The following is a 21311-nucleotide window of genomic DNA, read 5'->3' as shown; positions in this document are numbered from 1 at the left end:
TACAACTGGCTGGCCTGACTCATCAAAGGCATTGTCACATGACTTGAGGCAGTTCTATCCCATGAGAGACGAACTCACAGCTCACAACAACCTGCTGCTCCGTGGTCAGCGTTTCATCATTCCCCATTCACTGCAACACTATTACGTCAAACAGCTGCATCAAGGTCACCCGGGCCTTGAGGCGACAAAGCGTAGGGCCAGAGAAACCATGTTTTGGCCCAGTGTCTACCAGGACATTGAAAATGAAGTCTCTAGGTGTGCCCCATGCAATGCCCTTCGACCACATCAAACAAAAGAGCCCCTACAGCTGCACGACATACCTGACCTGCCATGGGCTCTCACGGCAGCAGATATCTTCGAATGGGGCGGGAGAGAACATCTTGTGCTGGTTGACTCGTACTCTGGCTGGTACGAAATAGACCAGCTCCCCAACACAACCAGTGCAACCATCATAACCAGATTGAAACGCCACTTTGCTACCCATGGAGCACCTCAGCAACTTATGACTGATAATGCCACAACATTCACAAGTAAGGAGTTCCAAGAATTTGCCAGCGCATGGGACTTCTGCCATGTCACCAGCAGTCCCCACTACCCCCAGTCAAATGGGTTGGCTGAGAGGGCTGTGCGCTCAGCCAAACACCTGCTCGAGAAATGCACACGTGATAGCACAGACGTTTATGCAGCACTGCTCAACCTACGGAACACCCCAAGAGATGGGCTGCCATCACCAGCGCAGCGGCTGCTTTCCAGACGCACCAAGACACTCATCCCCATGACCAAGGCCATGTATGTGCCCAAGGTGGAGACACAGATACACACAGCCCTATCTCATGCTAGACAGAAGGGAAAGGCATACTATGACAAGTCAGCACGACCACTCGTGCCATTGCAAGCAGGACAAACGGTAAGAATGCAGACTACCAGGGGATATGACAGGCTAGGAACAGTGCTAGGGAGAGCACAACAGCCCAACAGTTATCAAGTCCAGGCTGGAGATGGCACGTATGTGAGAAACAGACGCCACCTGCTACAGACACCTGAGACCTACATCCATCCCACGACAGATGAGGCACCACCGTCTACTGCTTCCGAACCGACACCAGAACCCCAGCCTGATATCATCCAGCCGGCGGCGGCACAGCCACAAGAATCTGTCATCACCCGTTCAGGGAGATGGTCAAAGCCCAATTCTCTTTACAAAGACTACACTACATAGGCCTAAACATGGACTGTTTTTTTTCCCCCCTACCACACATGAGTTTTATTGATATTTCTTGGTTATAGGCTGTACCCCTCCGAGCGGCCTGCGGTTCCTTTTGGTTGTTCTAAAAAAAAAAAAAAAAAAAGGTAGTGAAGATGTCAGCCAATGTAAATGTGAATGTTCTACCTCTATTGAGGCTGTACGTTGTATGCTTATGCACTGCCATGCATCCTGCTTATAGTAGATATGACCTGTTAAAAGTATAAGGAGTTAGCTATTCTAACCATAGTTATGAAGTAGATTCTTTTGACTGTTCTCTGTCTTTAAGAAGGGGGATGTAGATTATGTTGATGGTTGACCTGGCAACCATCCCCAAATCCTATGTGCAGGAGATGACGTTAAGGGGTCTACGGGAATTGTGGGTAGAAGGTTTCCAGTCAGGAAGAGCTACGGGTGTGTTTGAATAAAGTTACCTCGCTTCTACTACTATTGTCAAGTGCATGATTCAACACATCTACACTACTGTTATTAACCATGCTTAAGTTCAGTTGTTGTTCATCTGATGTGATGTGATTAAATACTCAACCCTGACACTAAGTAGATCTTAATATATCTTAATATAATATTTAAGTCAGAACTAATTTACTTTGCAGATAAGTCCCTAAGGCAGATGTAGGGTGTGGGACACACTGCTGTCAGATCCACTCACATGATAACAACTGTGATTTAGCAGTAACAATCCAGAGCAATAATCTGTGCTATCTATAGCTTTTTGTCTGAGTTGGCTAAAGTTTTGGAGGTTTTGTGGCAGCATCTAACGTTTGTCATGATCATCCTCTAATGTGAACCAGGAAGTCATGGACTGTCATTGAGCTGTCCAAAGCCCATCCCCTGAGGCCATTTTAATGTCTGATTTATCAGGCCAGAGCCAGATAGGACTCATTAAAAGGGAAAATATGTTCTCTCTCTCTCTCTCTCTCTCTCTCTCTCTCTCTCTCTCTCTCTCTCTCTCTCTCGCATTCTCCTTCAGATGTGCTTGGAAAACAATGCCGTCGGAGGGGGTGAACTAGATTGGAGGGTGAAGTGGTGGTGGAGGGGAGCATTAAGATTTTATTTATGGCTTTGACCTTTCTTTGGGCTGCGTTCACTGTGAAAGTGCCCCTCTCCTAAATCAGTGTTGATGCCATCAGTGTTGCCTCGCTCGCATCTGCTTAATTACTCCCTCTGTTCGCTCTGAAATCACCAGAGAGATCACCAGCAATTATGCATTCAGACCCCGGCCCCACTCCGCCCCACACCACACCGCGTGGGGAGTCATACCTCAGTTTAAGTGAATTAAGAACACTAAAAATCTCATCTCCCGGATTAATAATCTCTTAATCTCTAGAGAGCTTTGGACTGGATTTACATTTTTGATCCTTAGAAAAGCATGTTCACTCATGTAATAGCCACAGATTGGTCACTAATTAAAAAAGTGCTGCAATGAGACCTTGTCCCCCACCTTTTTGAGTTAGATGCCATTCATCTCTTTGTGCTGCTGCCCTGGACTTTAAATACTTCTTCATGTTAATTTCATGCTTGGCATGGTACATATGGTATCAAATGTGTTATATACAGTGGAGGATAATGCTATAACCTCCACTTTCAGTGAAGACTAATACTCAGTTAAATGTAAAATGTCATTAAAGGCGTCTGACAAAATGACTCAAGAAAATAGATGCGTTCTGCAAATAGCTTCTGTTAAGATACCTGTTTCAGTTCGAAAGTTGCTACCATAACTAAAACCAAATGGAGCATTTCTAATTTAAAAGTCAAATTTCAAACATGATGCCTTTTCTACAGTAGGGCCTATTGTGGCATGTGTTATCAGTCAAATGCTACGCCATGCTGTTAAATGTAAATGATTAACCACACAGTCATTTAAAGATTCATATACCAAGGGTTATTACTGATTATAGGCTTGTGACTGTGTAGACATGACAGGTTCAGTAGATGTTCAGCTCTGATAAACAGAAATACCACCACAACAGTGACATTTGTGCAGAAAGCAAGTATTCCTGAAGCATTTGGATGCATCCTGGGTGTTGTAATGATGACATACCTGTGTGTGTGTGTGTGTGTGTGTGTGTGTGTGTGTGTGTGTGTGTGTGTGTGTGTGTGTGTGTGTGTGTGTGTGTGTGTGTGTGTGTGTGTGTGTGTGTGTGTGTGTGTGTGTGTGTGTGTGTGCATCGGTCCTGTTGTCAGAGCAGACTAACCCCATGGGATAATGGTCAGATTAGCAACTTCCTCTTTGGGTAAACAAAGTCAAGTCGTTTTCTTAGAAGTCTAAATTGTATAAGGTTAATGCCTGCAGCCTTTGGCTGAGATATATTTATCACTTCAAAAAGGTAATTTAACAACACCCACAGGACACGTTTCAGGATATTAATGATCAATCTAGAGCAAAATATGATGGTTCATATGACATCTCAAATGGAAATTGATGATGCAGAATGAAATTTCATGACAAATGAAAAAGTCCTCTCAGTATTCCTCTCAACACCTATTTCTGACTAAGACGCGACAAATCTGTGTCACCTAGCATGTGAGTGTCACACTTATTTGCTTTCTAGGCCATACTGGGAAGGGACTTTACTCCTAAGAGCATCGTTGCAGACAGATTGTGAGGTGTGTGTTGCAGTGCCCATGGATTTGTCTGGTGAAACATTAACGGCCAATTGTGTAAAGTCAAACTGGACGTCTGCGGCAGCAGGCAGAGATGTACTTTGCGCCCTTTTTATCTCCGAGACCTCTCTCTCTATCACTTCATGTGATTACCTTCCAGCCATGGGAATCCAGTGGGAATTTTTGTAAACTGTCGTGTAATGTCGTGAGTCAATATCCAAAATGTAGAGTGTGTGATTTGCGTGGCTTTTCACGCTCGGTGGTCCCTCGTGATATATGAACGATTATACTGTACAAAAGAAGAAATAAGGCTGATGTCAGGGTGTTTCAGAGTAATGCCTCTGTCGGAAACGAGGTTATAAGAACTAAAGTTCCCTGCATAGGAGCACAGGGATTATGAAAAAGATTACAGCTTGCATTTTTTTCTGCTTCTCAGGGCCAAAAATATTTGACCTGAATTAAATTCCTAAATGGCTTCTATCTGGCGACTCTCTGAAACCCCTTTAAATCCAATCAGTCCCTTGTGCTTTTGTCCAATCTGACTTGCTTGCTCAAGTGCTTTGAGCATTGTTTAAACATAAATTAAATCTATATACGATTTTCATGGGAAATTATATGATTGTCTTCTTAGCCATTGGAATGATTGTTGACATGTAAAATTGCTCATGTCATGCTACATGTGGAGGGATTACATTCATAGCTAGTAAATCAAAAGGCAAGTGAAGTGGTGTTTACATTGTATGTACTGTACATGGGTTCACAGACATGACATTTGATGCTTAAATGAAAAAAAGGATCAAAGAAAAAGTAGTAAATGTGTAGCAACCAAAATATATCCTTAGCTCATGCTGGAACAAATACAGCAAATATCAGATTGGATATTTCGGACAACATTGATCTATTTTTTTTTTTACCTTTACCAACAAGAGAAACCAGGAGACTGTACATCCTCATCCATGTCTCTCAGTAATGAAGAATGGACTGCAGAAAATTCCATCATTGGAATCCTGTCGTGGATCAAAATGGTCATGCTGGCGGATTGAGATATGAGGACCCTACGTTGTGAGAAAATGTGATGTAAATAGTTTTCAAATTAAGAGAGTGGACATTCCTAAGTGAGCGCAACAACTTGCTGTCTCAAACACACGTGGCATAAAAGTAAAAAGCTGTGGCTGAGTCCTCTCAAGTCGCCTGTCTCTGAATGACCCAAATGACTGATTTCTGACGCATCTTTCGATGCATGAGGTTTTGTGCTCAGATGCACTGGCAGTTTACTTACTGTACCACTAATTCAGCATATTCTCTGAAAGACACGATTTTCACTGTGTGAGCGAGCTCTATAAACCAGAAATGACGTTAAACTAGGCCGTGGCATCCTGCCGAATGGGAACGGCTGAGCCTCGTTCGCTCCACTCATATGGGTTAAGTATATTAAAAGATTTTGCCTTGCATGCCCATCTTCTGCTGGTTGCATCATAATGCAAATCATCAGATGCGGGTTGGCCCCCATCCCCATTTATAGGCTTAACAGGGGAAATAAATCTGTGTCCTAAAATAGTCTGCAAAGATTACAACCATTAATCAGCTATGTGGGACTCCAATGTACCATTAATGCCATCATCTGTGATCTAACGAAGGGTATAATCCAGCCGTATGAGAATCCATGCTCCCATGAACTCAGATTCAACTACCAGCCATTCTGGTTTTGAAAACTCTGAATGCTTATTCTAGAATCAACTATAACTTCATGACCCAATTCTTGTTACAAGCTGGTGCAGAATAATGTAAAGAACGACATTGAAATTCAAATGAACTTTCTTTACGTCTGACTTGAGTAGTGGGAGTGAATACACATTAGCATGTACGTCATTGCACCTGCATGACACCCCACATTTAGCTGTGGTGTAGTCGCGAGGTCTACATCTTACCAACACCAACATAAGCTCACGCTTTCTCTGAACTGTGTCCTACAGTGTGTATGTAAGATCATATACACTAGAAATTGCATTTTGTTCAAATTTCTGTCTGTATTATCTTTGTGACTAAAGCTAGATATTTTGGGAGGGAGTTTAGTTATATACATTGTTCTTTTTTTCTGGGGTCATGTTACACTATAAATGTTTCACTACAAGTAGATTGTATTTGTACTGGTTGTTGTTGCTGTTGGCCATTTTGGAAAGGTTACTGTATGATGGCTGATGGCTTTGGTGTTGCAGCATTCATAAACCATCAGCTGTTGTGTCAGTAGAGTAGTCACACTGTTCTCAGGTATCCAGAAGGACTGCAGACACACAACAAAGAAAATTCCTTTATAACAAATGGAATGCAATAAATTAAAAAAATGAGGCATCATGGTTTGTACTGACAGTGAAGACCTGTGCACAGATATGTTATTATCTCTGACTGAAGACAACAAAGAAAGCCTTATCAATCTGCACAAAACTGATGCTTCTCACTTTCTCCTTCCATCTGTGGGTTTTAAGCCATAACTCTCAAAAGGGCCTCTACCCATAGCCTGCATTTAATATTTGAACAAGAGACCCCATTCATACATGAGACGCAGTTAATTAGAGCGTGCGGTGGCTCTATTGGCAAGCACTGTGATGTGTGAGACACACGACACGATTCGTGAGGCCTGCTAGAGCTGCTGGGGACATCTGCGGACGTACAAAGGCTGTGGTTTACCTTGTGTTTCCGTTTTGCTACGTGCAACACCAAACACAGCCAAACCTTCAAATGTTCCGACACTCACTTTGTTCCACTGTGCTTATGTTTACTTACATGTGTGTGTGTGTGTGTGTGTGTGGGGAGATGTAAATATATCAACTTAGTAGGCTACATATAAAGCTTATGAATTAATCTGTCTGTGTGGTGTCTTTGGCATATATATATCCAACACCATGAGCAGTGCTTGTAAGTTAAAGTTGCAGTTGCGATTTTTACAGTTAACTTTCTTGATGGAGAGGGGGTAGGGAGTTGCTTCTCCCTGGTGCCATACCTCACATTTGGAAAGTGTTGACCCCTTAAACCTCCCCGCAAGAGGCTTCTATTGTTGCACTCGCCATGGAGAGGAATGTGGTTTATTATTATCCTGCAGCCGCATTGCTGGGATGGCCAGTTGCTCAACAAGGCCCATCAGTCAAGTTCTCCGGCGGTGGGAGAGAGCGAGCAGGAGCCAAGAGAAAGGCACTGCTGGGGCGGCCAGCTGTGCCCTCCACACCGGGCTGGCTGTTATGTAAGCCCGTGCATAGGACTCGTTTTTCACGTTACATATGTGCCTGGCACGTGTATATGTGTGTATGTGTGTATGTGTGGTGTGTGTATCTCTTCTCTCCTCTCTGGTGACTGGTGATAAGGTTGTGTGTGAGCCGTGAGGCTAGTTTCGCTGCCTTTTTTAAATTTTGTGCTGAAAAGTGTTAAGAACGCTTGAGTAAAGCGCTGAAACTTCACTTCCTCTCTCGTCTTGGGCTAAAGACGTCGATCGTATCTAGAGCAACAGCTGCAAGCGAGCCTGAGTGCCTCTGCAGTTTTACTCTTTGACGTCTTTGGTCTGTAGCCTCCTGCACAAAAAAAAACAGGTGAGGGGTCAGCTAACAAGGAGTCGTAACGAGTATTGGTTGATACTGCGTAGGCCTACACCCTAGCATTAAAATAGCCTTCCGCACTAGCTGCAGGCTGAGTGCAAGAACATAAAGTTCTGTCACCTTGTGTCCTTTTGAGCTGCAGTGACATCAATGGCGTGCCACCATGCCACATGGGGGGAAATTTGCATAACCTCAAATCTCTCTTGTCTGGGACGGTACACAAAGTACAAAAAGCACCCAAAAGCACACAGTAGATACTGCCAGGGTTGAGCTCCACACCCCAGAGGTTAGGGTTGCAAAAGTTTAGGGTTTGTCTTTGACTGAATGTTTAAAATGAATGTCATGAAAACACAAGGCTTACATTTTTTTTTTCTTAAAAACATTTTTTTATTTATTTTTCACAAAGCCCATACAGGTTTTTTAAGCAGTTTTAAAACTGGGACACACCGGTAAATTTTAATCTCAATATTTCTGACACAATCATCTCAAGTTTACCGTAAACCAAGCCTGAAAGGAAAACAGAAAAAAAGAAGGGGAGGAAATGTTTTAAAAAAAATGGTGCCGCATTTTCTCAGAAACAATGGCCAAACAACTAACAACACTTTCAACTATGTGAACAAATAACTCAAAGGCCTCAAAAACCTTTGGAAAAAAACTACAATGATATAACAAATGTTAAAGGGAGAGAACAAAAAATATTTGCTGTAGATAGGACAAGTAGATTTATTTTATTTTTTTCTAAAAAAACAGTGCTTAGTTTTCTTTGAATGCTGTCTGTGAATCTCAAGTTGATCATTTTAATTAATTGAATAAACTGGGGTGGGGTGGGGGGAGAGGCATTTTAATTTTAGGACTGTTAAAAGCCTACGCGTCCTCAAGTCATGGCTCTCCCGGACTTCTCAACTCTCCAATGCAAGTCCACACTAACAAAAGCCTAATGGTCACACTGCTTCTGGTGGGATATTAGTTGGGATGGCATGGTTAACTTCACACCTGCTACTTAGGCAGTCCTTTTGGCATTGGCAACCAATGACTCAAGTCTCTTTGCCAGTTAAGACAGGTGTGACGATTACCTGAATTTGACAACTTCTATTTGTAAAATTAAAGGGGAAAAAAATAGACAAATTTGCTACATCCACCTAAAGTCTTTTTTCGAAAGCAAAAGGGCAGAATTAGACTGATAGTGAAGAGAAACGAAAATAAAACATGTTTACAAATTATTCTCCACTTATACATCTTTGAAGAATTGTTTCTAGTAGGGATAAACACATACGGGCTAAATTTGCAACAGGTGCCAACAAGGACTGAACCTTGTATAAAATAAAGTCATCTTAATATGTTTTAAGGCAATCAGGCCCAGTAGGAACTAAAGTGGTGCAATGTTAGAGTATAACGTGTTGATCAATGATTAAACCAGAACAAAAGAAAAAAAAAGGTGATGATTGTTCAAAAATGAGAATAAATGATCCAAAGAACAAGGTGGAACACACCGGAACACTCTATTAACGAATCAGAAGAATGCATGTTTTATACCGATACTCACTGATGCGAAGTACAACGTAAGCTTTTTTCATACTGCAGGATAAGTGCTGCATATAATTTGTGTACTTTACTGAGGATTTGCACTGACGGCAAACCATATGTAATACAGACTTGAACAAAATCAGTCAAGCTTCAAATACTGTTATAGATGAGAGAAAAAAAATGTAGAAAAGAAAGATGTGCGCTATCGAGTTGGCAGCTGTGTCTAATTTGGTTTATTTTCTTTAAAAAAAATCTAGATTTTTTTCTTTCTTTTATTTTTTTCCGGTGGCAGAAACATAGGTCAAGAAAACAATGCATGGTCACAAGCATTCAGCCACTAGTCGAAATGAGCCCGTTCACACCCATGTAAACACTCATTAAGAATTTTCTGATACAGAAAAAATACTGTATGGACCAAGGAATGAGAAGGAAACCTTTTTTCTTCCCCGTCTCCAAACTGAGCATGCGATTATTTCTGCCATTCCACAAAACTAACTCTTTTTCGCTCTCCTTCCCTCACAAATGGAAAATTAAAACTTTCATAAAATAAAACTCTTGGAAAAAAAAAAAAAAAAAAAAACACGTTTGAGCAACGTGGGAATATACTAATCATGTGTTTGCTATGCATGTCTTGACTGTATACTGCTTTGTTAAGGGAAGAAAATGTAAAAAAAAAAAAGAAGAAGAAATTGAGTTGAAAGATCCCCCCATAGGCTCTACCCAGGAGGACAGTAGTTCAAAGTAAAAATAACTAATAAAATTGTTCATCTTTCTTCTCTCCATCTATACATCTGTATTCTCATAAAGACATCTGTAATAAAAGTAAAATCTGTTTCTCTTTTCTTTAGGGTTTGAAAACTGAGACTATGTTTCTTGGCATTTTGACACTTAATATATCCTCTTGACTTAGATATTGGTCATGGGCAAAAATACAGAGACTTTTCCAAGCAAATAAAACATGCTTATATTATGGGTAGCAACATGAAAAATAAAAACTGATCTTGCTGAGAGGAGAGAGATACAGAATTGCATAGCAGATTAGAATAAACTGAGAAACAAAAAATAGGAACTGAGCTTTTTTTTTGGTACAATACGGTAAGTCATCGTCATCACAGGTTTCACTGTATGTACATCATAATGAAAGATTTTTGTCTTTTCCGTTGCAGGCTGCTGCGGTCACACTGTTTCTACCAGTCCGTTAGGGAGCCAAGAGCCCAGCGTCTGTCCTATGGGGGGGGTATCACAGGAGAAATGCCACAGGCTGAGCCCACTGCCTCACACTCAAACACACTCCCAGCGAGACCAGACGTCTCAAAGGAGTCTCTGAGAAACAGGTTGAGTATATATGCTCTTTTAATTTTTCCAAAAAAAATAATAAAATAAAATAAAAAATAAAAGACAAAGAAAAGAGAGAAAAAAAGTGCCATCTTGCTACATATATCAGCTGTTCCATGGTCTGTCCATTTCTGTTTTAGAGTCTTTTAGTTTGTTTTCGTTTCTTTAAAACATCACAAATGTTAAGCACCCCGACGATGATTTTAGCTTTCAGATACTGTGAGTTTTGGTCACATCGACACTAATGTACACACCACTTTCGCTCACACACCCACACACGCACATACACACGCACATACACACACACAGGCACACTCACACACACACACACAGAGACCTGAATAGAGTGGGGGGTGGGGTAGGGGGGCAGGTGGAGGTGGGGGCTCAAGGGGCGCAGGAAACGTTAGAAACATTAAGCCCACTACAGGCAGGTGGTGCCGGTGTGGGGTCAGGTGATGGAGGGTAGCGGCGGTGGTTGAACTGCGTAACGAAATTCCATCAGGTAAAGCTTCAACATGAACAAGCACCATTTGGAAAAGGCCTCCGACGTCCTCCATTTTAGGTTGGAGAGAGAGTGATGATGAGAGGTGAGGGAGGAGAGAACGGGATGAGGACGAGGAGGAGGGAGGGAAAGGAGTTCCACAGTTTCCTCTTGGTACTGCACTCTGGCAAAAAAGAGAGTGCGCGAAAGAGGGACTACATTCAGACCCGGCACCAGTTCAAACGTCTCAGAGGCTGAAATGTTTATTTTTCTCTTTAGATATAGTAATATATAGATATTTATATATTTGTGTGTATTTGGGTTCCATTCCATTTGTCTCTTGCTCACTCTCTCTCTCTCTCTCTCTCTCTCTCTCTCCGTCTCTCTCACTTTCCCTCGTTCATCTTCCCAGTTAAAGTCTGACAAGGGGAGGAGGGTGGAAAGAAAAAAGGCAAACGCAGCCTCTTTCATCTTCCTCACCCATCTGTCCACCAGCCACCCTGACAAAAGGCATCTCTCCATCTCTCAATCTCCCACAGTGTTCCAAGCCAAGCTCCTCTCCGTCCTTTTCAGAATGCCTGCACACTTCCCGCAAAGTCCCGCAGTCGAGTGAGGGGGGGAAGGAGAAGGAGGAGGAGACAAGTTTTTTAGTTTTTTTATCCCGGTGAAGGAAGTCCTCATCGTCTCTGCTGTGCGTAAACAGGGTACGCTAACGTGACATTCAAAGAGTCATTGTGCTGGACGAGAGACGTATGCTGGTAGTGCAAGACCAGTTCTTTCAGCGAGCTGTACAGGTTGTAGGGCTCCGCGAAACCGTAGCCCGAGGGCGTCTTGTTGATGACGCAGTGCTTGACCTCACCGTCCACACTGCGCGAGAAAAAGAGACAGACAGACAAAGAGGTTATGAATAATGCGGTATACTCAACTGCTAAACATAGACTTAACTCTTAACCAAATCAACAACTGTTACGTAAATGAAGGTCTGAAGTAAAGCACAGTGGTAAAATATTCAAAGCAATACTGTGGCGATGCGAAGTTCGAAAACGGAGACGTAAATAGGGTACTTACACCACGCTGCAGGCGTAGCAGCCAGGCTTGCTGCTCTCCCGTACCAGGAATGTTCCGTCTCTCTTGCCCCGCAGAAGGGCCTCGGCCTGTGTGCGGATGATGTTGCCGAGCTTCCACGAGCGCTCGTCGTGGTGTGGCAAGTCCTCGTCATCTTCCACCATCGAGTATTGACTGTAGGGAGGAAAAGGGGAGCAAATGGAGGGGGGGGTGGTTACAATTGGTTGCTTGGACTGAAACCGTCTACTACTACCAGAGCCGTGATCAGCTGTTGAAATAATGAGCTAGGTCAGGAGTTGGTGTAGGCTGAATTTCGAGGTACTTACTCTTCGTTATTTTCGCTGCTGATGCCTAGCCATTCGTTGAGCTTCTTTTGCCTGACACCCTTCTGTGTGAGCCACCTGGGAGAGAGAGAGAGAGAGAGAGAGAGAGAGAGAGAGAGAGAGAGAGAGAGAGAGAGAGAGAGAGAGAGAGAGAACAGATAGGATTAACACGTCTACAGAACAACAGATTCCCAGATGTTACCATCCGGACTTTGCGGCCTGATTAGCACAGCTGCTAGGCTAGCTGCAACCGCACGTCGGGTGTAACTGATGTAACGACTCATGCAGAACGATAGTGATGAGAGAGGGAGGGAGAGCTGCTTACGTAAGGTAGTGATCCCTGGTCTTGCGTAGCTGGATGAGGTCGGGCTTGATGCTGTTCATGCGCTTGTCGATCTCACGGTAGTCGGCCGCCTGCTTCTTGAGGTCCTCCTCCAGGCGCCGTTTGCTGTCCACGATCTCGCTAATGCGCGACTTGAGCTTCTCGTAGTTCACCATGATCCGTTGGATCTCCTTCTCGTTGCCCTCGCGCCGGAACTTCTCAATATACTCCTTGCTGTACCTCTCCTGAGTCTGGCACTGCTCTTCGAAGATCTTTATGGTCTCGTTGAAGGCTTCGATGGCAGTCCTCTTCATTTGAATTTCCTGTAATAGAAGGCAGACGTATCAATACATGATCTCTAACTAAATCCAATTGATAGATTTGCCTACACAGTAGTAATGACGTAATCAATATAAAGTGCTGACCTGCGATGTTCTTGTGTACTCCTCATACAGTCTGTCGTACTCTCGATTCTTTTCTTGGTACTGCTGGTGGTACTCGAACAGCTTCTTCCCCACAGCTTCGATGTTGTCCTCCTTGACCACCTGATCCTGCACAAACCAGATTCAAGACACTATTCAGTACTGAACATGACTAAATTAGCACCACTTTTGAGAGCTTTTGCATGATTCATATGAATCACAATGACACATTAGGAAAGAGGACAGCTCACTAACCTGCTGGTGCTTTGACACAGGATACTGCAATTTCACATCAAGTTTAGGGTTGTACTGGGCGAGGGACTCGTGCCGGTAGTGGTTGATAAGCTCAACCACAGAGTTGAAAGTCAAGGGGTCCGAAAAGCCGTACTTCCCGTCGCGATGGAAAATTTTGATCAGCTTGTTGTTGCCTCCTTTCCTGTAGATTTGGGGTGAGAAAAGGTATTTTCAGCACAAATTCTGCTAATGCTCGAGACAGAACAATCACATGCTTAAACAGTTTATGATGACACACATACCACACTGACTGAAGAAACATACCTTAGCGTGAGCGTGTAGTCTCCGTGCATTTTGGTCGAAGCATCTCTCACAAGAAACGTACCATCAGGAGTGTCTCTGAGTTTCTCGTTGACCTCCTCCCTGGATATAAATAATGAAAAAAAAGAGAAGTTAGACTCAACGATCAGAGAATGAGATCTCAATGTTCCGTGGCAGCAGAAGCATGGCTTCCTGTTTTGGAACCATTGTGACCAAGCGGGTGTAAGACTGAGATGTTGAGGTAGGGGGAGCAGAGGTTGTGTGTGTGTGTGTGTGTGTGTTTGTGTGTTTGTGTGTGTGTGTGTGTTTGTGTGTGTGTGGTGGTTGTAGAGGGGGTACGTGAGACAGGACTTGCCTTGAGATGTCTCCCCAGTACCACTCGGCGTCCTGCAGCGCCATGTTGTTGTTCATACCGTTGTTAGTCACAGGGGTGGGCTTGGGTGGTTTTGGAGGTAAGGCTGTACAACAAAGACAAAACACAGAAAAAGAAAATGGTCAATTAACAGTATCCAGATACATCATCTCACTGACCATGAACATAAAACAACACTGAGCATAAAACATATGAAAACGACACTTGAGGCAGTCATAACCGTGTCAAGCACCATTCACAGTGTGATCCACTTGCATGTATTGCTTGATTCAAACATCCTCGAGTAGAGTGCTTCCTGCCTTGCCCCCCCACCACCACCAGGAATTTGAAAGCCATTTCAACCCATTTACGGCAACAGGCGACATGTCTCGCTCTCTTTTCTCCTGCTTCCCTTTCCTCCTCTCCCCCCTTTCCTCCTCCTCCTCCTCCTCCTCCTCCGCTCTCCCTTTCCACTTGATTAAATCGAACTGAAAGAACAGAGCCGTGTCTCAGCACGGCAACTGCCGAGGAGAATGAGTCAGGAAGAACGCCACTTCATTCATTCATTCATTCATTCAATCTTTTTTTTTTTTTTTTTGAAAAAGACGACAAAAGAACTAGGGCCATTCTTGCCATTCTTTCAACATTCCTTATGCTGCTCTAGACTACGAGAAGGCATTTTTAGATACAGATGTCTTGGATACAATTTGAGATAATGTCATGTCATGATAAACCTAGAATCAAGATGTACCATATGCAGGAGTGGAAAAAAAAAAATTGCACGTCTGCAGCTCTGCTGCTCAACAGGAAGAGCCCAAAGAGCCCCACGCAATTAGTCACTAACTGCATACCAGATGGAGATGCACTATCTGGCAGCCGTGGACGAAACCTGTCGGCACACATATTTGTGGCCGATCTTGCTCCCATCTACTGGGGACGGTCCACCGCACCCCCCCCCCCCTTCCCCTCTGCCTGTTCTTTTCTTCTGATCTGATGTGGCCGTTCTCAGAAAGTAGACTGGTTTCAGTTTCTCACAGAATCTCAGAATTCTCAGAGAAACCGTTGGCAATGGTAACACGGTCCGTCATTTTAAAAACCCTTTTACCTGCTACGCTTCTGGGTTTCTCCCCCCCTGTCTCTCTCTCTCTCTCCCTGTTGCGAGGGGCTTTTTTCGATCTGCCTGTTTCTGCACACGCACCTTGCATGGCAACTCTCCCCTCCCGTCCCTGTTACGACACGCTCATTCAGTGGCAGCTCCATCATTAGAGCGCCATGGCAGCCGCACCCCCATTGGCTGAGAGCATGAACGACAGAAACCTGCGGGGGCTGTGCAGTGTGATGCGGTCTGGTCTCCGAGGAGACTAGAGAGGAGGGGAGAGGGGAGAGGGGAGGGGAGGGGTGGTTGAGGGGGGGGAAGGCTATTTTTATCTCACTCGTGGCACCCCCCCCCCCCCCCCTCCACACACACACTCCCCGTTCAATCTGGACTCCCTTTGTTCGTCCGGACCCCTGCGCATCGGCACTGCTGCTGCAGAGCACCAGCAAGACCAGAGACCGGCATCTCCGTCTCCATCCCAACACCTCCCCCCCACCCCCACCCCCCCTCTCTCTCTCCCACCCATCCCAGCTGCCCCCCCCCTAACCACCCTTCATCATCTCTCTGCTCCCATTCACTCACAGTGTAAGAATCTCATTCATCGCAGCATCAGCTTCACACTCTGATCGCACATCAGCAAACTCTCAGCAAAGCCCTTCACCCACCGCTCTTCCCCCAGTCTGAGCAACAGCACAACGGTCAAAAAAAAAGAGGAACCAACAGGAGTATAAAACAAGGTCAATAACATTAACTCATAACCGAAGCACAAATGGCAACAGCGCACTGAACAGTAGCAGGTGCTTGTGTCATCCCAAAGCACACACACAAGCTGCGTTAAGCTCCGAGAAATCGTCTACGCACTAGCCCAGCAACAGGAGACAAATCGTAATCACTCTACCTGGAGGGTCCATCTCGATGTACGACAGCATCTCCGCTCCAGTGCTTAGAAAAGATTCATGGTCATGCAGCTCCATATCCCTCGCAATCTACGATGCGACACATGCTTAACGCTGGTCGCTGACATGTGTCATCCTGGTCTCTGCATCTAACCTAGTTTGCACGCAGCTTTAAAACCACAAACGAAAGACCTCTCGCGCTCTCTCTCTCTCTATCTTTCTCTCTTCCGTTCTCTCGCTCACGTCCGTTCTTTTGCACGAGTTTTATGTGCTTGCGATCTCACAGGCGGTTAAAAAAAAAAAAAAAAAGCTTGCCGGGAGGAAGAAGTGCTAGGCAGAATTACATTACATCACTTACCACAGCCAATGGCACGCGACTAGCTGTCAGAGACCACTCCTGCAGCCTTGCCTGCTGCTTCGGCTCGCGTTTCCCCAGCGCAATGATGTCATTGTGAAAGCTCACCGTCTCCGTTGCTATGCCTTGCCCCCCCCCCCTTCTTCCTTCCCTCTCACCGGTTGGAGAAGGGGAAAAAAATAATGAAATAAATAAAATCCGGCTCTCGGCCCGTCTCGTTACAAAGGCGTTACAAAAGCGTGCCCCGAGAAGGAAAAAGTAGTGCTCCGGTAAATCCTGCTGCAGGCAAGTGCACACACACACACACACACACGTCCACGCAGTGCAGCACAAAGAGCCTGCCGAGCCAGAGAGAGAGCGATCAGCAGCAGAGAGCTGTGCTGCAGCAGAGCATCCTCTCATGAGCGAGGGAAGGGAAATGAGAGCTCAGTGCCTCTGCTCCTCCTCCTCTCTCTCTCCTTCGCCCTCCCCTCCATCGTTCACTCGCTCTTGCAGGTCGACTTGGCCCCTCCTCTTAGCTGCATGTGACGAGATTTCTCTCTCTCTCTCTCCCTCTCTCTCTCCCCCCCTCTCTTTCTCTCCCTCCCTCTCTCTCTCTCTCTCTTTCTCTCCGGCTCTCTCTATCTCTCTTTACTGTTGGCAATCATGCTAAAGCCTCTGTGTTGCAGCACGTAGGCAAGCCGGCAGAGCTGGCCAGTAATGTGGCCGTGTGGGGCAGAGAGCGCTGCCGATACCGTCTGTAATCCCAGAATGTGACAGGAGGAGGAGGAGGAGGGGTGGTGGTGGTGTGTGTGTGCGTGTGTGTGTGCATGTGTGTGTGTGTGTGTAGGGCAAAGATCTCAACCCTGCCTGTCTGCCCCGGCGATCTGAAAATAGCGGTGGTTTCTCAGTAGCCGGGTTTATTAAAGTAGCGCGGGGAATGCGGGCATTGTCATCCCATGAGCTCTAATGACGGGTCAGTCGGCTGCTAAGCACCCCGGCTCATGTCCTACTTCAGAGAACAGGAGGAGATATATGGTGGAGGGGAAGAAGAAAAAAAAAAAACTGCTCACTCAACCAGTCCTGCTCTTTCAGAAATATGTGCTACAATGGGCACCTTCATTCTTTCCCATATCAGCCTTGCAGGGCAACACACACACACAGCAACTTTTCTTATCATTCATCTGTGACTGAATGCGGCACATTAACCGAGGAGAAAGAGATATTTAGAGAGGGAGACAGAAAAAAAACCTCCTCCTCATTCAACCAGTCCTGCTGTCTCAGGAATATATAGGGCACAAAGGAAATCTTTCATCCATCCATATCAGCCTTCGGTATCAACCGCAGTAATTTCTTATCTTAAGTCTGAGTGACAGAATGCAGGTTATTAAAGGTTTGAAAAACCGGTGTCAGTGCCAAAGACAGTGACAGCAGCAGGTTCACTTGTGACGCAGACTGATTGTCAAATGTAAATAAATCCTCCAAACAGATGTTCTCCCTCAAGTTGGGGCATGTTGGAACACGTCCCTGATTGAGACTGAACTGGTTAACCCACTTCACGCACAGACACTTGCACGAGCACATGTACAAAGTGCCCCCCCCCCCCCCTCCCCCCCACCCTACCAAGAACGGCAGGCTCTTTGGAGGGTAAAAAAAAAAAGCCAGTGATATATGAGGCCTGTCAAAACAGTTCTTTCCCCATAAAAGCAACAGGACAGGTTGGCCAAGGACTGCCTCCTCTTCAGAAAAAAAAAATATTAAAACCAACAGGGGGGGCAAAGAAAATAAAATCGCAAAAGGTTGATTCAAAGTCGCACTGCAACCAGTACACACACACACACACACACACACACACACACACACACAATCTTTGCATATGCCCCTGTCACAAACTTGCGCACGGTCAACACACGGACACCCATACACCAAGCACAGCTCTAACTTTTTTCATTATGGTGCAACAGCTGTACAAAAAAAAAAAAAAAATGCACACTTACTCTGCAAGTTATGCATGTTGTACTTGACCTCAGGCACAATGACAGTACAGTCCTGTAAAGCGTGCCCCCTTTGGCTTATCCTTTTCAAGTCCAAACTCAAATCCACAAAGCAGCACAAGTCCTGAGGTGTACTTCCATTCCGTGATGGCTAAGCCTGCACGGCAGAAATCGTACGAGTTAGCCAGGTCCCGGGGGTTGGGAAATCCAGGTAAATCCGTGGGGGCAAATTAGAGGTGGTGGTGGTGGCAGGGGGTGTGGGGGCGAGGTAGCTGGTACCACGCACAGCCGGGCAGGCGGACGGGGCCGTTCTGGGCAGGGAGATGAAGAGACGGGGCCACACTCCTTGGGGGGGCTCAGAACGCTGTGTGCCGCTGGGAGACGAGAAGTCTAAAGAAGCTTCGGCTCCAGTGGAGAGGGTGGGGGCAGCGAGCGTGCGAGCGAGCTAATGATTACACTGGGATTGCCCGAATGCTGGCGCTGGCTCGCTCTCTCTCTCTCTCTCTCTCTCTCTCTCCCTCCCTCTCTTTCTCTCTCTCTCTCGCTATCTCTCTATCCCTCCTTTCCCCCTCTATCTTTCTGTACTGGCTCGGTGGCTCAGTCTTATGATTAACTTGCTCAGGTTCAAATATTTGCTGAGGTGGGCACTTTGCCGTCTGCTGGGAGGGGCCAGAGGGCGGGTGGAGCGGTGAACGGTTAGGGGTGGGGGGGGGGGGGGTGGTGAGAGGTGCCTGGGAGGGAGGGAGGGAGGGAGGGAGGGAGGGAGGGAGAGAGAGAGGGAAGGAGGGAGGGGAGAGGTGGAGTGAAACCCTGAGGAAACGAGTGCAGCCGGCGGTGGGCCCAACAAGCGGCACTCTGTGGAAGCACTGGGCTCAGGCTCACCGCCGCAGCCAATCAAAAGGAAGTCGACCCTTTCGCCAGGAGACCTTAAAATAGACCCCCAGTAACTGGGCACACACACACACACACACACACACACACACACACTCTGCCACCCACAGAAACACACACAGTTCCCCCTTTTCATACACACACATACACACACACCAAACTATAAATGCACACATGTGCAAGTATGCATGTCTCGGCACGAGAACTTGTCTGAGACTGAAACGTTTCTCTTGTACTCTGTGAACTTAAGTCAGGTGGGCGGACTGAGAACTCGGTTGAGATTCAGAGATACAAAGCATAAAGCTCTACAAATCATAAAACATGAAAATAATAAGACAGAAAGATAGAGAAAACAATTAAGGGAAGAACCAGAAGGACAGGAGTGAGTGAGTGAGTGAGTACGCATGAAAGACTAAAATAAGTGTGAGCAAGAGACTGACCTGAATGGAAAAAAAGTAAAACCAAAATGGCAGGGAGTGAGCGGGTGAGAAAGAGGTGAGAGCCTGTGTGTGTGTGTGTGTGTACGTGTGTGCGTGTGGCCTCTCCTTGACTCTGCTGGTTGTGTGTGTGTGTGTGTGTGTGTGTGTGTGTGTGTGTGTGTGTGTGTGTGTGTGCATGCTCTGTGCTCTCCTGCAGGTGGGTCGCGCTGGAGCCCTGAAGGCCTGACAGCTGAGCGCGGCCCAGGCCACCACAGGATAAAAATAGGCCCTAGCAGGTAATAAAACGTTTTAACAGTCGCAGCAGGACCTGCAAACCTCCCCCCTCCCCCCCCAGCAAAGGAGGGACAAAGAACAGAGAGAAGGAAGAAGAGAGTTGAGAGAGAGAGAGAAAGAGAAAGAGATGAAAGAAGAAAAAGAAGACAAAGCTAGAAAGAGACAAAGCCAAAGCCAAAGCGTCCCATTAGAATTACAAGGTTCTATCTGCCATTTTTGTAAAATTGAGATATCGACATATTCTGGGACACCTTAAGAAGGGGAGTTTCTTGTAGTTGTTCTTGTATGCATTTCTGAACATTCTATCTGAAGAGGTTTATTCTGCTTATCAGCATAATTCTATGGCATTCTAAGACTTAAGACTGAAGCTCAATATCTCAGAACTACTCAGAAGACAGATTAAACCTTACAATTCTAAGAAGACGATTGAGGCAGACCACAGAGAAAAAGGACCATGGCAAGGACAAGGAAAAGGAGAAAACAAAAAAATCAACAAACTTAAAAAACACATCCCCCAAAGGAACCAGAACTCATCGATTGCACATTGCACCATTCCTCTGCATGTGCGCACACTTTTCATCTCAAATTCGGTAGCTACCATGAAATGGGAACAAGTGTCCAAAAGTGCGTCAGCGAGCCCCGAGTCCGAGTGCGCTGGAGCCCGGCCGGCTCCAGAGGAAAAAAAGCGCTAGTGTGCTGGAGCGGCCCAGAAGTGGGCAGCCGCGCCGGTTCCCAATCTGACCCAGTAAATAAAAAAAGAACGCTGGCTGACAGGCTGAAGCTGACCTCGCGCTGACATTTTGCTGCTGGTGAGACTGAGGAGGGAGGCATCAGCCCACCTGTATTCACACTTCCCACTGTCACTGCTGCTGTTGTCACTGAAGGTTACAGTCCACCGCAGCCTCAAACAACCTCCAAAAGCCACTAACGAAAACTACACTTTACGCCACCACCTTGTATTATACTGCCATCATGCTCATAGTCATCATCATCATCATCATGTCAATATCCTGCAATACCGTGAGCACTATACTGCCATCATGCTACATTATCCTGCACCATATGAGCATCATATTCTGACAATAAATTGAGAAAAAAAGAGAAGAGAAAAGAAATAGTAAGATATATTAAATACAATTAAGCAAACAGAGAAAGAATTGCATACAACTAGGGTTAAGGTTTGGAGCTGGGATTAGGGTTAGGGGTTATATAAGCACAGAGTATCACACTGCTGCGCCACACTAATCAGGATGGAGTTACACGGAGCTCAAGCGGGAGGGTGTCTCAATGTTAAAACTCTTGTGTGTGTGTGTGTGTGTGTGTGTGTGTGTGTGTGTGTGTGTGTGTGTGTGTGTGTGTGTGTGTGTGTGTGTGTGTGTGTGTGTGTGTGTGTGTGTGTGTGTGTGTGAGTAAGAGAGGGCCTCGAGACAGAAAACCCTCTAGTACAGACGCAGAGGCGTTTCGCCAAAGCACACAGAAGTTCACAGAACACCTTGTGCAGAAAGAGAGAGAGAGAGAAAAAAAGAGAGAAAGAGAGAAAGAGAGAGAGAAGGCGG

The 21311-nt window shown here is 45.6% G+C and overlaps 1 protein-coding gene across 1 annotated transcript in view; it reads right to left on the bottom strand.

Annotated features, from left to right (window-relative positions):
- Window positions 1–7814: 7814 nt before the first annotated feature.
- pik3r1 (phosphoinositide-3-kinase, regulatory subunit 1 (alpha)) overlaps window positions 7815–21311 on the bottom strand; it is a 32424-nt gene continuing 18927 nt past the window's right edge. Inside the window, exons 8-15 of the mRNA XM_062555008.1 lie at window positions 13831–13937; window positions 13483–13577; window positions 13180–13360; window positions 12928–13053; window positions 12506–12825; window positions 12184–12258; window positions 11861–12031; window positions 7815–11659 (exon numbers count right to left, since the gene is read on the bottom strand). Of these exons, the coding sequence (XP_062410992.1) occupies window positions 11470–11659; window positions 11861–12031; window positions 12184–12258; window positions 12506–12825; window positions 12928–13053; window positions 13180–13360; window positions 13483–13577; window positions 13831–13937 (1265 nt within the window). The 3' untranslated portion in view covers window positions 7815–11469. The remainder of the gene's footprint in view (window positions 11660–11860; window positions 12032–12183; window positions 12259–12505; window positions 12826–12927; window positions 13054–13179; window positions 13361–13482; window positions 13578–13830; window positions 13938–21311) is intronic.

The sequence above is a fragment of the Sardina pilchardus genome, chromosome 14, assembly GCF_963854185.1.
Source record: "Sardina pilchardus chromosome 14, fSarPil1.1, whole genome shotgun sequence".
Lineage (NCBI taxonomy): Eukaryota > Metazoa > Chordata > Actinopteri > Clupeiformes > Clupeidae > Sardina > Sardina pilchardus.
Note: the sequence above shows the minus strand (reverse complement) of the source record. Positions and strands in the feature narration are given on the sequence as shown.